Source organism: Chionomys nivalis, chromosome 4 (assembly GCF_950005125.1).
Source record: "Chionomys nivalis chromosome 4, mChiNiv1.1, whole genome shotgun sequence".
NCBI lineage: Eukaryota > Metazoa > Chordata > Mammalia > Rodentia > Cricetidae > Chionomys > Chionomys nivalis.
This window is the reverse complement of record NC_080089.1, coordinates 95884110-95900028: the sequence shown is the minus strand read 5'-3', so window position 1 is coordinate 95900028 and position 15919 is coordinate 95884110. Positions and strand designations below refer to the sequence as shown.

The following is a 15919-nucleotide window of genomic DNA, read 5'->3' as shown; positions in this document are numbered from 1 at the left end:
AGGGTCTGTGCCAAAGGCCTTCCCGCACTGGACACAGCTAACCATGCTGGTGTCTGCAGCTCTGGGAGGATGTATGGGGCACAATCATGTATCCTAACTGTAATCCAGGGCTCCGAGGACTGCCCTTCAGCTGTGTAGCAGGTGCTAACTGGCAAACACACAGAAGGTAGATACTGTGAAATGGAAAGACCTGTCTCTGACTCCTGTGTGTGAGAGAACCCCAGACGGAGATTCTCTGTTGGTCACTAGGGTGCTGGTCACTAGGGTGCTGGTCACTAGGGCTGCTGGCAGAGGGTCAGGCTTGCTCCTAGCCACAGGAAGACCCTCACAGTTATGTTAGCTTCTACAGAGTAGAACTGAAGATACTAGAACACATTTACATTAGCTGGGCATTAGCTTTAAAAAGGAAGGCCAGGGGTTGGAGAGATGGCTCAGCGGTTAAGAGCAAAACTGACTGCTCTTCCAGAGGACCTGGGTTCAATTCCCAGCACCCACATGGTAGCTTATACCTGTCTGTAACTCCAGGATTCAACACCCTTACACAGACATACATGCAGGCAAAACACCAAATGCCCATAAAATAAAAATAATTTTAAAAGGAAGATCTTTTAAAAAGGGAGGCCAGAACATAATAATCAAACAGGAAGCTGAGTTGAGTGTGGTCGGGCGTGCTGGAGTCCCAGCTACTCAGGAAACTGAGCAGGCAAGGTGTCTCAAATCTAGGAGTTTGAGGCCAGCCTGGACTATATTGGTCAAATGGCATCACACAACAAAAACACGGTATCAAGGAATTCTTGACACACAGTACTGTAACGAACGAACTCTAAGCGAAACGAGCCAGTCACAGAGAGAGAAAGCACCCAGTAGCTCCTCTTAGCACACGGCACCTAGCCCAGTGAGAGTCCCAAACACAGAAAGCTGTTGACACCAGGATCTGGGCAATGGGGTGGATGAAGATTCATTTCTGTAATGGGTATAACTTTTTTATATTTATTTTTATGGGTATAATTTTTTTAGGTTTAGAAGATGATATACATTGTGGAGATTGGGCGCATTGATTACTATATCCCAGCACGAGTGCCCCGTACACCAGGTAAAGTCGTAAAGACTGAGGATGCCGGTCACACGCGGGCCTAGTTTTGATCTCTCTGTCCCCCTCTCCTCTGCCACCCCCACACCCAACCCAGAAGCACAGCATAAGCTGGTTGTGGCAGTGCACTCCTGTGACCCAGCGGTAGAAGGTAGCTGTCAGAGGTAGAAGCTGAGGTCAGGAACTCAAGGTCATCTTCAGCAACAAGGGGAGTTCAAGGCCAGCCGGAGCTGCAGGAGAACGTGTGAAAATGACTGAATGAGTGAAGATTGCATTTTCTGTATTTTCAACCCAATTTAAAAATTGTAAAAAAAAAATTGTACACAAATGCAGCTCTGTTTTAAAAATCAAACAATTTAGACAAAAGTAAGTTTCGCTGCCAACTTCCTCAGCTGCGCCGTGTGCCCAGCGTGCCCAGCGCACTTTACGTACGGCAGGGCTTACTTGGCAGCACAGCCACCCAGTGACTCAAGCTTTAGAATCATCCCCATGTAAGCACGAGGAAGTGGAACAGCCAAGAATCATGGATTTTTTTCCACAGGCCCAGAGTCTGGAACTGCCTGAGTTTTGATTTAACTCTCCAAGTACAGGGACCCCTCGACTCCAGCCGGCTCCAGAGCTAAGCTAACACCCTGGCACTGAGACACGAAAATGTGTCACTAGCAGATGTTGTCCTTGAGGAAGCCTGGTTGGTGTGCCTGTGAGGACATCACAAAGGAATAGAGCCACGTGGGATGTGAAACTGACAACACACATGCGACAGGGGATTGTCACCTTAGTGTTCCAGAGGAGAGACGATTCGACAGGGTACTGAGGGTTTTCAAAGGATGGAATTGTGTGATGTACGTGTTTACCTGTTTTTGGTATTTAGTTCTCGACTCAAATGCCGGCTCTGAGTGGAGTCGTTTCTAAGTCTCTCTGGCCTAAGCAGACCTCTCCCCCACTTCTCTGTCTCACACCGCAGGCTTCACTGTCTTTTCCTTAGCCACATTTGCTGTGTGTCATCTATCAGAGACTGCCTCTTCTCTACCCTGCTCATCCGGAATCTCCCATGCCTGGACCAGTCTCTGGCAGCTGGTATTGCTGCAAAGCCACACAATTTAGGTGCCTCAAATATTGTTGTAAGACCCTGGTAGCCTGAAACCAGGGTCTCCTCCTTTACTTTTATGCTGCCAGCATCCATTCCTTGACTTGCAGCTGCATCTCTCCAGCCCCAACTTTAGTCTTCACGTGGCCTCCCTTTCCATATTTCCTCTGTGTCTCTGTGCACAAAGTTCCCTCGTACGTGTGCATGTGTGTGTGTTTAGTGTGTGGTGTGTAATTATTTATGTGTGTGTGCCTGTGAAGCAAGAGGTCAAATTCAGTTGTTCTCCTTGACCCACTTCCCATCTTATTTAGAGACAGGGTCTCTCTCTATAGCCCTGCTGGTCTGGAACTCACTGTATAAACCAGGCTGGCGCTGAACTCACAGACATCGGCCTGATTCTGCCTCTGGAATGCCAGGATTAAAGGCGTGCACTGCCATTCCTTGCCCTTGCACCTTTTTTTCTCCTTTAAAGACAGGTTCTCTCAATGAATCAGAAACTATTGATTTTTAGCTAGGCTATTTGTGCTTCTGGGACCTACCTGATTCTGCTTACCCCAACAGTGGGGCTGTAGACAGTGGGACTGCTTGTGCCCAGTTATTTACTTAAATGCTGAGAATCTGAACTCATGTCTACAGAGTAGGCACTTTATTGACCGAGTCTTGTTCCCATTCCCAAATCTCCCCTTTATTAAAAGAGTACTGGTCATTGGATTTAGAGTTCACTGTATTCTGGCCTGATTCTGACTTGACTTCATGTGCAATGACTAGTCCCACGTAGTAGCAATTCTCCCTAACAAGGGTTTGGACTTTAGCTTTTAGGAGGCTACATCTCAACTGTGTCAGTAGCCAATTACCATCTATGCTGCTGTTCTCTGAGGAACTGGTGTACAGCATGATGCTCTCTCAAATGAGTGCAGGCACAAGCTCTGGAAGGCATGGTTCTCCCTGGAGTGAGCTGTGATCAATCCCCAGAGTCCTTCGTGGGACCCTGGAATTGTGGGAGCCTGGAACCGTGGGACATTGTAACTGGATCCAGGAAGGAATGGCAGCCATGATCTCAGCACAAACTTGATCTTGGGGGAGGGGAGATAAGATTTTAGATGCAATATTCTCAATAGTCTCATACAGTTAACTTATGAAAGCCATTTATTATAAACAGGGTTTAGTAGAAAAAAATCCACTAACATTCTCACCGCTCTAACGTACTGTATGAAAGACTCAGGAGATGGCCATTCTGGGGAGATGAACCCAAAAGCTGTGGTGTAGAATGAACTGTGTCCAGGAATGGAAAGGACAGTGCAGCTGGGGCAGTGCGTCCCCAAGGATGTCCACAGGTCTCATGTTGGACGTCTGTCTTGGTGAGCATCCATTCCACACACAACCAACCTACTTCCCAACTTCCCAGCAGCAACCCCCCCCCATGTGCCACCTTCCACATTCTCTGTAAACACACTAAGCCAGAACAGGGGGCTGGGTCTGGTGAACGGGAAAACTGAAGGCAATGATGAACCGCAGGGCATCCTTTCCCCAAGGAGTTTGGCAGTCTCTGGACCTGTGCCCACAGTGCTGGACACTGGGGGAAGGCGCATTGGTCTGCAAGGATGAGGAGCCGAGTGCCAGCAGGTAATTTCCGGACCTAGGAATCCTGTGTGCTCCTTCTGCCTCATATTCTTGGAGACAGCTCTGTATCCTTAATACATATCCTCATGTCTTCAGCTTCTGTTGACCTGGACCAAGCAAAAGAGAAATGCTGTGAGGGATGGGTTCTGTAGTAAATAGTTGGGGAAACACTGGGTTAAACTGTGTCTAACAGCCTTCATCTGTAAGACTTTCGGAAACTTTAGTAAGCTTTGAATATGGTTGGCTGTTCAAAGGCATTTTTGTTGATTTCCAGGGTAGCCGGAAGCCAAGAAGGCCAAGAAGGGGAGAGGAGAATCCAGGTACTCTGACCTCCAGGGACGTACCCATTGTTGTAAAGCATTATTGCAACAAATACCTTTCTTGAGGTTTAAATTTTAAGTTTTGTGTATGTGTGTGTGTCTGTGTGGGGGGGTGTGCACATAAATGCAGGTGCCTATGAGGTCATCCCTTGGAGCTGGAGTCACTTGAACTTGGTGAGCCTGTTGTGGGCTCTGGGAACTCAACTAGGGTCTTCTGCATGAGCTGTAAGTGCTCTTAAGCAAGGAGTCATCTCTCTGACCACCTGCAGCAAGTAATTTTATCCAGATGGAGGAGGAAGAGAAGAGAGGTGGGGAGAGTCAAGAAAGAGAATGCAGTCATCTTTTGATCGTTCAAAAAGGGGCTGAGCCTTTCACCAGCTGTCGAAAGAGAATGAAATCAAGCCTGTACTGGTGTCAGCTCTGGTTGGCCATCTGGTCACTGCCATGATCTCTTGAATGGGCACCTATGATAGATGCCATCCACGAGGTGAGTCACTGTCTGAACTTAGGGATCCTGCTCCTCTTGGTCTGATAGTTCAGACATGGCTATATGCAAGCCAGGGGCTGCACTGGTTCCCAAGCCGCTCAGGGCTTGTATCCCTTCCTTTTTCCATTCCCGGGTCACCTGCCTTGTTTGGGCGCACCACGAGAGAGCAAATGACTTGTGAGTGAAATGACTGGGCTCCTGGAAGCTCTGATCCAGACTGAGTGACTCCCTTTGAGAGAGGGTTTTAAAAGTGGTGCTGAGAATGGGTACAGAAGGGTTCCTAAATTCAGCTTGGCTGTGCTGGAGGCTGAGTACAGGTTTCACAGACAGCTTAAGAGAGAGCAGCCAGTCAACAAGACAAAACGACAGCCTACAGAATGGGAAAAGATCTTCACTAACCCCATATCAGACAGAGGTCTGATCTCCAAAATATACAAAGAACTCAAGAAATTGGACACCAAAAGATCACATAATCCAATAAAAAAAAATGGAGTACAGACCTAAACAGAGAACTCTCAGCAGAGGAATCTAAAATGGCTGAAAGACACTTAAGGAAATGTTCAACATCCTTAGTCATCAGAAAAATGCAAATCAAAACAACTCTGAGATTCCATCTTACACCTGTAAGAATGGCCAAAATCAAAATCACTGATGACAACTTATGCTGGAGAGGTTGTGGAGTAAGAAACACTCCTGCATTGCTGGTGGGAGTGCAAGCTGGTACAACCCCTTTGGATGTCAGTGTGGAAATTTCTCAGAAAATTAGGAAACAACCTCCCTCAAGACCCAGCAATACCACTTTTGAGTATACATCCAAAGGATGCTCAGTCGTGCCACAAGGACATGTGCTCAATCATGTTCATAGCAGCTTTGTTTGTCATAGCCAGAACCTGGAAACAACCTAAATGCCCCTTGACCAAAGAATGGATAAGGAAAATGTGGTACATTTACACAATGGAGTACTACACAACAGAAAAAAATAATGACAGCTTGAATTTTTCAGGAAAATGGATGGAGCTAGAAAACAGACACAGAAAGACAATTATAACGTGTACTCACTCATAGGTGGTTTTTAAACATAAAGCAAAGAAAGCCAGCCTACAAACCAAAATTCCAGAGAACTTAGACAACAATGAGGACCCTAAGAGAGACTTACATAGATCTAATCTACATGGGAAGTAGAAAGTAGAAAAAGACAAGATCTCCTGAGTAAACTGGGAGCATGGGGACCTTGGAGGAGAATTGAAGGTGTGGGGAGAGGCAGGAAGGGGAGCAGAGAAAAATGTAGCACTCAATAAATAGCAATAAAAAATGTATATATAAAAAGCAAGTGCATATAGAGACCTAAAAAGAGAGAGAGGGAGAGAGAGAGAGAGAGAGAGAGAGAGAGAGAGCGAGCAAGTGAGCTCAGCGTAGCAGACTCTAAAGACCAGCTGGAGATGACCTGGTTTGTGAAGAGCCTGGAATACTCAGCCAAAAGTCCAGGTAATACTGTGTTTAAGGAACAGGTTTTAAGTGATGTTTATCCATGGTGAGCCAGTTAGGCCCATTCGTAAGGCAGCGCTTGGCCCATCCCAAATGGCAGCTGCACCCCTACTGATAACATCTGTTGCAAACTTTGAGATCCCAGAGTGCCCTTTAGGCCACATCAGACTGACCACGCCCCCTTTCACCTGGTCCCGCCCCTGGTGGCGGAGACTTCCGGATTTCCCTGGTTGCCACAGCTCCACCCAGTTGGCCTTAATCCCAGACTCCTGCAGTCCACGGGTGGGGAGAACCTGAACTCCGGGCGCGGAGAGGCTGGTAGAGCAGGAGCGCAGCGCAGCGCAGACCTGCTTTGAGGACAAATGTGCCCAAGCATAGGGGTGCTCCAACCTGAGCTGGGGTGAAGCTTCAGGAGAAGGCAAGAGGGCGACAGAGAGATGCAGGCGGAGGAGCCCTGCGCCCCGAGCGCACCCCGCAGCCCCGACGACCCGCAGAGAAGTCCGCGCCCACGGAACCCGGAGCTGCGCCTGTCGGGTCAGCTGCTTCCGGAGCTTTACGGCTTCGTGGCACGCGTGCTCTTCTACCTGGCACCCGTCTACCTGGCAGGCTACCTGGGGCTCAGCGTCACCTGGCTGCTGCTTGGCGCCTTCCTCTGGATGTGGTGGCGCCGGAATCGCCGCGGGAAGCTGGGGCGACTGGAAGCCGCCTTCGAATTCCTAGAGCACGAGCGCGAGTTCATCAGCCGCGAGCTGCGGGGCCAGCACCTGCCGGCCTGGGTGAGCCGGGTCGGGTGGAGGGTTGTGGGCTTCGGAGGGGGAGATAGGGCGCACAGCCGGGGCTTCATGTGAGGACTTGGTGGTCTCAGAGAAGAGTCGGGGGCGCCCACCCAGGAGTGAAAAACAGGGCGTCCAGGACTCCGCAAAGTTCCTGGGAAACAGAAGGCGCTTCTTCCACTCGCTTGTTGATTTAAAGATCTCGCGCAGGGCGTGGCACATAGATGGACGTACACAGCAGCGATGGGAGCAGCAGGTTCTGGTTGCCTTCAGCCGAGGACTGGCAGGAGTGCCCGGCCGGGCTAGAGGTGCCTGGCCCGGACGCTGCTCCGGACCACTGGCCTCTCCCTCCCTATGCTCTGGGGATGCGGAGGCCTTGTGCACACTCGCAGTCCAGGGATAAACCCGCCTCCTGGTGGCGGCTGGCCTGGCTATGGTTTCTCAAATGCATCTAGTCCTGGGAACCACCTGGCTCACTTAAAAACAAGTTCCGTGCCTGCAGCTTCATTCCTCGGGTGGGGCCCATGGATCCTTAGGATTGGAAACCCAAAGGAGTCCATTTCCAAGGGTTGTTACATGACAGATCTGCCCCTTTTAGTGCTAAATCTAAGCGCCTCCACCTGCCTGGGATGGTAGTAACGTCTACAGCGGGGTTTGAGAAGAATGGCCTCCTGCCACTCGTTTGGAAATTAAGTCTTGCTGTATGTAGTTAAAGTCAGCGAGGCAAAGTACCACAGATGTGGTGGCTTAAACAACAGCAATTTAGTGTCTCATAGTCTGAAGCCATATCTGCAGGGTCCATTTCTTTTGTGGCCGCTCTCTTCTCTGCCTATGGGTGGCTTCTGCCTTCACTTGCTCCTCCCTCCAAGTACCTGTGTCCAAGTGTTTTTTTTTTTTTCATACAAGGACAGCAATCATGGCATTCAGATACATTCTTAATGACCTTATTTTAATTTAATTAGATCTGTCAAGACTTTCTCTAAATGCAGTCACATTCTGAGGTCCTGGGGGATAGAACATGTGAGTTTTGGGAGAGGAGGTTCAGTTTATCCCCCAGCCCTAATATGTGGCTTAGCACCAAAGCTTTGTACAGATGAGTAAGTGTCTTTGGGGCGAGGGGCCCAAATGCGTGCTGGTAAGGGTACACAGAAACTTCAGTGAGTATGTTCCTAGAGTAGAAGCCGTGGGAACAGGTCTGATCCAGTTGGCCATGGAGCATACAGAGGAAGATGATGGTGCCTTATAGATGCCCATCTCAGGTCGGAGATTGGCACATAATAGGAAATTGTCATGGTGGTCCTGGGCATGTCAAAAGTAGGAGCCTGCATAGAGTCCAGTGAGGGAATCAGAGGCCTCACATCATATTGCCCCCAGACCACAGCCTCCTGCCTTCTAGACCGTCTTAGGAAAGGTCCCACCTCAGCCTGGGTTCTCCAGAGTCTCGTAGCTGGTGTGACTCTCTCTGGCTGACTTTGGGTGCCAGATTCTAGGTAAGCTTCAGGATTGGGGCGGTGATGTTAGGCTGGGCTCTGCAGGCCTAGAGAGGCTTGCGAACACAGCCCAGAGGAATGGACCGGGCGCTCTGAGGGGGGTGTGTGTGCTTGGCCTAACATGTGTGGTCAGAGGAGGCAGGCGTGAGGGAGACAGGGTCTGCTTCTGAAGGCTGTAGGCCTGGAAGGAGCGAGACTTTGAGAGAGACTACAGGAGGAAAGAAGGAATAGGTAGGGGTAGAGAACCCATCTGGGAAAATTATTTGAACCTGGCAGTAGTGAGCACAGCAGGGGGAGATAAACATGCTGGAGAGGGTTGATTGCTGCATGTGGTCTCTAGAGTGAGGGAGGAGCCTAGGGGCCCAGGAGCTTTCTGACTTAGAGAGCTGGGCGATCATCACCATCCCCGGGGGTCCTGGGAAACAAGTTTAGAGAGCATTCTTTTCCATGAACACCTGGGAAGAGTACACAGCCTGATGCAGAGGTCGCTCTTTGACCAGCCTCATGGAGGACAAGGTGGGAAAACTGGGGTTCGTGTGGTTGACTGTTCTGCTCACTTCCTCTTTTTCGGCCTCAGAATAGGAACACGTACTACTCACAAACCCAAGGAGCGAGGGAGCCCTGTCTGCAGTGAGGAGGGTGGCATGCTAACCAGCAGAAGGCCCGTCACACAGTTGACTTAGCCCCCAAAGTGCTGTCTTCATGTGTTGGTTGTAATGAGTTAAATATTTGAAAACCCCATGTTTAGAGCCAGGCACACGTGTAAGAGTCTGAGTACTCCAGAAATAGGGACGAGAGGATCAGGACTTTAAGGTGAACTTTAACTACACAGCAAGTTCGAGGCCAGCCTAGGAGACATGAGGCTCTGTCTCAACAAAACTACCCAAATAAAGTACTTGTTCAGAACCAATCACAAGTGGCTTTTGATCCTCAGTTTTCTGAACCTCTGAGGACCTTTGCCCAACGTTAAACTAATGACCAAGTGTCCCAGGAGAAAATGTGTCTTTTGGGAACTGATTGACTGCAGAGAGTAGAGCAAGGGGGGAGGGGTGCACAGAGAACCTCAGGGAAGCCTCATTCTGCCAAGCTGGGCCTGCTCTGTGGTTCTGGGGATCCCAGCTTCAGCGCCATAGTGAGTACTGGCCCCCTGGCCTCCAGACCTGGGCTATCTCGCTCGGTCTTCAAGACTCTCCATGGGGTTAACATCCAGTCACTATAGCATAGGAGTGAGCCTTCCCCAGTCCCACCATTTCCAGGGCATTCACCAAGCCATTCATGGGCCTTATTTATCAGGTGTTTATTTTGGCTCTGCTTGGTAGAGAGTGAAGTCTGGTGAATGCCTCCCCTGGCTCCCTGTCTGCTGGGGTGTGTGAGGGATGAGAGCTGGTTGCTAGGCAAATAGCCTGAGGCGGGGTAGAGAGTGGAAAGACCTGTGGGAAACATTGGCAGTTTGTCTGTCTGTGGCTCTGGGTCTAGCCCAGCTTGTTACTGCCAGCTTATAGCAATCCACTGGCAGCCTTGCTGGGGATAGTTAACCCTAGTTAACCCTTGGGGAACTGCTGGCAAGTTGGTGCTGAAGAGGGAGAGGGTGGAGACTTGGAGGTCCCCAAGCATTAAGCAGGGCTTCTGAGAATTATGAACCTGTGGGAGATGCTCATTTGGAGATGCCTTTTAGCCATGAACCAGTCCCACATCGGCTTGTTTCTGCCTTCACCCCCCCCCCCCCCAGAACCAATTCCCTAGTCTTTCTCCCTTACCCTCTATGTGACAGGGGATACCAGGGTAAGAGCCAGGGAAGATGACCCTCCCACTCAAAGTGATGGATGTGTGGAGGCACCAGCAGAATCCCTGGATTGTCCCTCATCAGCATCCCTGCTGGGCATTCAGACAGACAACTAGGGCCAGAGTGCTGCCTTATTTGGGGCTGACCATTCTTTTTTTGGGGGGGGGCTGACCATTCTTACTGTGGGTGGAGTAGTGCCCTCCCCCCTGTGCCCTCCCTCCCCCCAGGACCCACCTCTCCTTGTCTGTCCTCACTGATAGTTCTGTTAAGGAGAGGAGGTCAATGCAGTGAGTCTGGGCACTCTCAAATGAGCCTGCCAAGCTTGATGCTGCAGCCAGTGCCACAGAAGCAGTCGAGGGCCATGTGAATTCAGCAGCGGGGAGGGGTTGCCCACAGCCCTAAGAAATCATACAAGTCATTTGAAGTTGAACCTGTCCTCAGGAAAGAAGAGGAAGCAGGGCAAAGTCGTGTCTTTGTGTGTCTGTTCCATGTCTTGGTGATGCTTCATGGACTTAGCATGTCCTCGGCCAGGATTGGGCAATAGGCGGGACAGAGTGTGGGTGTCCTTTTCCTCCCAGCCCAGCGATTTTAGGCATCCGGGTGTTCATCCTCTACTCAGTCAGCAGGCATTCACAGAGGGCTCGCAATGTGTGAGCCACAGATGTAGGTGTCCCACGGTCTCTGCCCTCGAGGAACCAGGGAGCAGAGTGGGGACACAGGCCCATGGGAACAGTCTATTGTGAGACATATCAGAAGTACAAGGTGCTGAGGAATTTCAGGGAGGGATCTAGAGCAGGTGGGGAATGGCCCAGGAAATCTGCCTGGAAGATGCACTGTGGTGTAGAATTTGAGGCCTGTGGTAAGGGTGGAAGACGCTGGGCCCAAAGCATCCCACAGGTTTGGTCACTTAAGATGCAGATTCTAAGACAATAGTCAGAAAATTCAAATTCACCTGAGACTGCCCGTGGCTTCATTTAGAAGTCCTGATTCATGGTTGAACAGGAGTGTCTGGGATAACCTCCTGCACGCAGGTGCCCAAAGACCTGAGTAACCAGAGGAGGCCACGTGGTAGATGCAGCTTCGCGCCGTGGGTGGGAACAGTGCCTGCCCTCCTGTGTTGCAGGCCCCTCCTCACTGGACAAGGAATGGAAGCTGATTGCTGGCTTCCTTTGGCTCCCCTAGAAGCATCTCAGAAGCAAGTAGAGGTGGCATTTCTGTGGGGATGTCCCTGGGGACTTAGGGAAGAATGAGCTTCCTCATGAAGAATTGTGAGGGTCACAATGTGAGGAGGGCAATTCGGTTGTATTGGTGAACAGGGTTTGGGGACCCTCGCCTGCCTTCCTGTGATAGTTTTATCACTGTGACAAACACCTTAGAGAAACAACTTTTGGAGGAAGGTTTTATTTTGGCTTGTTAACTCAATGGTTTCTGGCCAAAGTTGGCTGAGTCCATGAAATTCAGGCTAAAGGTTAGGCAGTGTGTCTCAGCAGTGGGACCATGTGGCAGAGGCTACTCACACTGAGAGGAAGGGGTGGGGCAATACACACCCTCCAGAGCATGCCTCCAGTGATCTGCTTCCTCCATCCAGGCCCTGCCTCCTAAGCTTCCATCATCTCCCGGCAATGCCGTCGAGCTATGAATCTACCAGGGATTAATCCATCCGTGAAGTCAGAACCCTTATGATCCAGTCCCTTCCTCCAAGCCCCGCCCCTGAACACTGCTATACTGAGACTAAAGCCTTCAGCACATGGGCCTAGTCAGGGACCCTCTATATCCAAACCACAGTGTTTTAGCCTCCTCCACGCACACACGGTTCCTCCCAGCTGAGCCCAGGGATTTTTATCTAATCTCTGGGAATCTAGAACTTCAGTACAGGCTGCCCACAGATACCAGAAGAAGACTTCCTTTCTCCTCCTCCTCCCGTCCTCAGTAAATACTGAGATACCCCCCCTATCCCCCCCACCCCCCCACCCCTTGCCCGCCACTTGTTATCGGGACAAAGCACCATTTTTTGACACACCCTGTACTGAGAATATGAGATTTGATCTTTTAGTCTCACAGGGACCCAGGGGCCAGGTCTCCACTCTATCTCTGTACTGAGACAGGCCCACTCCTTCCCTGAGAAGCCTACGTGTCGTGTCCTTGAAATCAGGAGCTTCTCTGGACCATCTCAGAATCCCATAGTCCCCTACCCGCCCTTTGCACAAGTTTATTTTTAATTCAGAAAGTTCCCCTTTTCTTCAAATTTTAATTTATTTTTCAGATTTTAAGGTTAGAGCGCATTTAGAATACAGTGTGGCATCTTCATTATGTATGTCATTGTGCTGCATTCTCTCCATTGTCCTCCCCCCTGCCCTCCTTGCTGTCCTTGCTCCCTCTCACTGGTCCCTTCCTTCCCCTGGCCTCCCTGCTCCCATGTCGTGTGTCACCCCCTCTTTCCTCCGCTCCATTAAGATCTCTTCCTCCCCTCTCATGATCCCCTTTCTGGTTTCATGACTCCATATACCAGTCCATGCACATACACCCCATGTGTGATCTTACACCTGAACTACACATGTGACAGAAACTGTGGCATTTGTCCGAGTCTGGCTCCTTTCACTTACGTAGTGATTTCCATATTTTCCTGTAAATGTCTTGATTTTTATCTTTCTTTATGGCTGCGAATGTACCACACTTTCTTTATCCATTCTTCTGGCTAATTCCATTTCCTGGCTATTGTAAACACTGCAGCAGTAAACAGATGTGTAAGCATTCCTGTGGTCTGCCAACTTAGAGTCCTTCTGCTGAGGACCCAAGAGAGGGACAGCAGCCACGCGTGGTAGCTTTGTTTTTATTTTTCCTAAGAAAGCTCCCCCACTGATTTACATAGTAGCCGCACGAGTTGACCCTCCCACAGGCAGTTCCTCTTTCCCCACACCCTCGTCTGCCAGCCTTTGTCACTTGTCTCCTTCATGACAGTCACTCTGAGTAACATCCAGTGGAATCTAGAAGTAGTTTTAATTTGTCTTTCCCAGTGGCTAAGGACGTTGAACACTTTGTCAAGTTTTCACTCACTTATCTGCGTTTCTTTTGTGTTTGCTTTTTAATATTTTAATACTGGCTTTAAGCTACTTCAAGATCTGGCTTTCTTAGCTATCAAAGCAAATGTATGCGGAAAGCACAAAAGGCAGACTTAGAAAACACCCAGGTCCTCCACCCAGAGATTCATAGTTCTGCTCAAGCACACTAACATGCATGGGTGGTATGTGGAATTTACGCAAAACAAACTTGTACTTCTCCTTACTTTGAAATATTCTTTTAAAATATTTACTTTTATTTGATGTGCAGGAGAGTTTGCTTGCATGTATGTATGGGCGTTGTGTATAGACTAGTAGCAAAACTTATGAACACTTTAAATATATATTTTATTTGTTATTTTGAGAATTTTATACATATGTACAGTATATTTTTATCGTATCTAATGCCCACTTTATCTTAACTCCTCCAAGACCAGATCCACCAACATGTACCCCTCCCAATTTGATGTTTCTTTTTAATTTGAGGATTTTATATATCAGCATATTGTATTTGCATCTTTGCCATGCCCGTCTTTTCCCCCTCCTGTTCCTCCCGTGCCTTTCCCCAAACCACACCTCCTCTTGAATTCATATCCTTTTGCCTATTTGCATTTTTGTTACATGCACACATACACACACTTGCACACACACACGCACATAGACACGTGTACACACACCCTTCTGCGTCCAATTAGTGTTGCTCTTATTTGCATGTATTTAAGGCTGACCCCTTAGGATCAGGGTTTCATTCTTGAGGGAGGAAAAAAAAGAAAGAAAAGGAAAAGCAAAAACTGGTTCTCTGTCCCTTTGCAGCCATGACTACCTCTAGCTCTCTCCTAGGGCTGGGGCCTTTTCTTGTATCCGTGTTGGGTCTTTGCAGGTCTTGTACAGGCAGCCATATTGCTAACAGGCATGGGAGCAACATCCCTGTCCTGTTCAGAAGAAACTGTCGTGAACAGTCCTTGTCTTTTGGCGCTTACCATCCTTCGGCTCCCCTTTTACAATGTTCCCCGAGCCTTAGGTGTGGAGCTGTGTTATAGACGTGCCATTTGGGACTGGGTATCCCATGGTCACTTATTTTGACTGGCTATGGAGTGCTCTTGTCTCTGCCTGCTGCACAAAGAAGGGGCTTTGATGAGATGTGAGAGCCATGAAGTCCAGTTGGTGCTGCATGTATGTGCATGGTTGTCAGTCTGTCCGCTAGAGCGGTGGTTCTCAACCCTCCTAACGCTGAGACCCTTAGTACAGTTCCTTATGGTATGCTTGCCCCAATCATAAGAGTTTCATCACTGCTTCATAACTGTATTTTTGTTACTGTTATGAATCCTAATGTAAATACCTGTGTTTTCTGATGGTCTATAGTGACCCTGTGAAAGGGTCTTCAGCGCCTCCCAAAGGGATCACGACCCACAAGTTGAGAACTACTGCACCAGCGCATGCTTCTGAAGACCCTCTGCCTACTCCGTCAGCTTTCAGCTGCCAATAGCGCCTCCGCTAGGGGTGGGATTTGTGCCCCTTCCCCGTCCATGCCGGAGCTGTAGCCAGCTTGATCTTGTACGAGTGTTATTCAGGCCACCATAGGGGATATGTGTTCATAAGTTCCGGAGTCCTGTCATGTCCAAAGACACTTGTTTATGCAGCAGCCCTCCCCAATTGCTGACTCATAAGGGCCTTTTGTCCTTCTCCTATGATGTCCCTGAGCCCTGGGAATAAGAGGGTGTGATGTGGATGTGCCATCCAAGGTGAGCGCGCCACCAACACTTACTCCCCGTACTTAGCCCAGTTGTGGGTCTTAACTCCTCTCCACTTCAGGAAGTTTCCATGCTGAGGGTTGAGAATTTTCTAACCTGTGGTGTTAAGATAAATATGTAGAAGGCAGTTTGATACCGTGTCCATTTAAAGCTTACGTACATTTTAAAGAGACTTGTCCACTTCACTGTTGCCTCATCAGTCTCAATGACTATTATTTTTGGGACCTTTATTAGTCTAATGAGCAAGAAAATAGTATTTTTTAACCTGTAGTATTATCAGAGTTATCTAGATTATTGACTTTTCTAGCCTGTCACTGAGGTCTCCTGGGAAACCCGCTCTGGGACTGGGCAGATGGCTCAATGGTGAAATGCTTGTGTTGCAAGCATGAGAGCCTCAATTCAGGGCTTCAGCATCTACATAAAAACCGAGTGTGGCAGCATACATGTCTGTCATCCCGGAGCTGGGGTTGGAGCAGGTAGACCCCTGGCACTTACTGGGTTGTTAAATAGTGAACCCCAGATTGAGTGAGAGGCCTCATCTCAAAACAAAGTGGGGGCTTGTAAGATGGCTCAGTGGTTAAGAGTGCTTATGGCTCTTGCAGAGGACCCCAGTTTGATGCCCAGCACCCACTTGGCAGCTCATAACCATCTGCAACTCTAGTTCCAGGGGATTCAATGCCTCCTCTGACCTTCATGGGTGCCTGCATGCACACTATGTACATATATGCATTCAGGCCCATACATGTGCACATATACTAAATAAATACTAAAAAGTGGTTTGAAAAGATGGGGAAGACACGCAATGCTAACCTCTGGTCCCCCACACATATGCACACACACCTTCATACACGCCTGCACACACCTGCACACACCTGTACCCACACCTGCTCATACAACATGTTCACATCACATATGAGACAACCTGCTCTGCGCCCTTATCCGTAGCAGGCTGCTGGGCAGCTGGTCATTTTTGGCCA

At 49.2% G+C, this 15919-nt stretch overlaps 1 protein-coding gene across 1 annotated transcript in view; it reads left to right on the top strand.

Moving 5' to 3' along the window:
- The first annotated feature begins 6474 nt into the window (after positions 1-6474).
- Esyt3 (extended synaptotagmin 3) overlaps positions 6475-15919 on the top strand; it is a 46753-nt gene continuing 37308 nt past the window's right edge. The window contains exon 1 of the mRNA XM_057767269.1: positions 6475-6865. Coding sequence (XP_057623252.1) covers positions 6527-6865 — 339 coding nt within the window. The 5' untranslated portion in view covers positions 6475-6526. The remainder of the gene's footprint in view (positions 6866-15919) is intronic.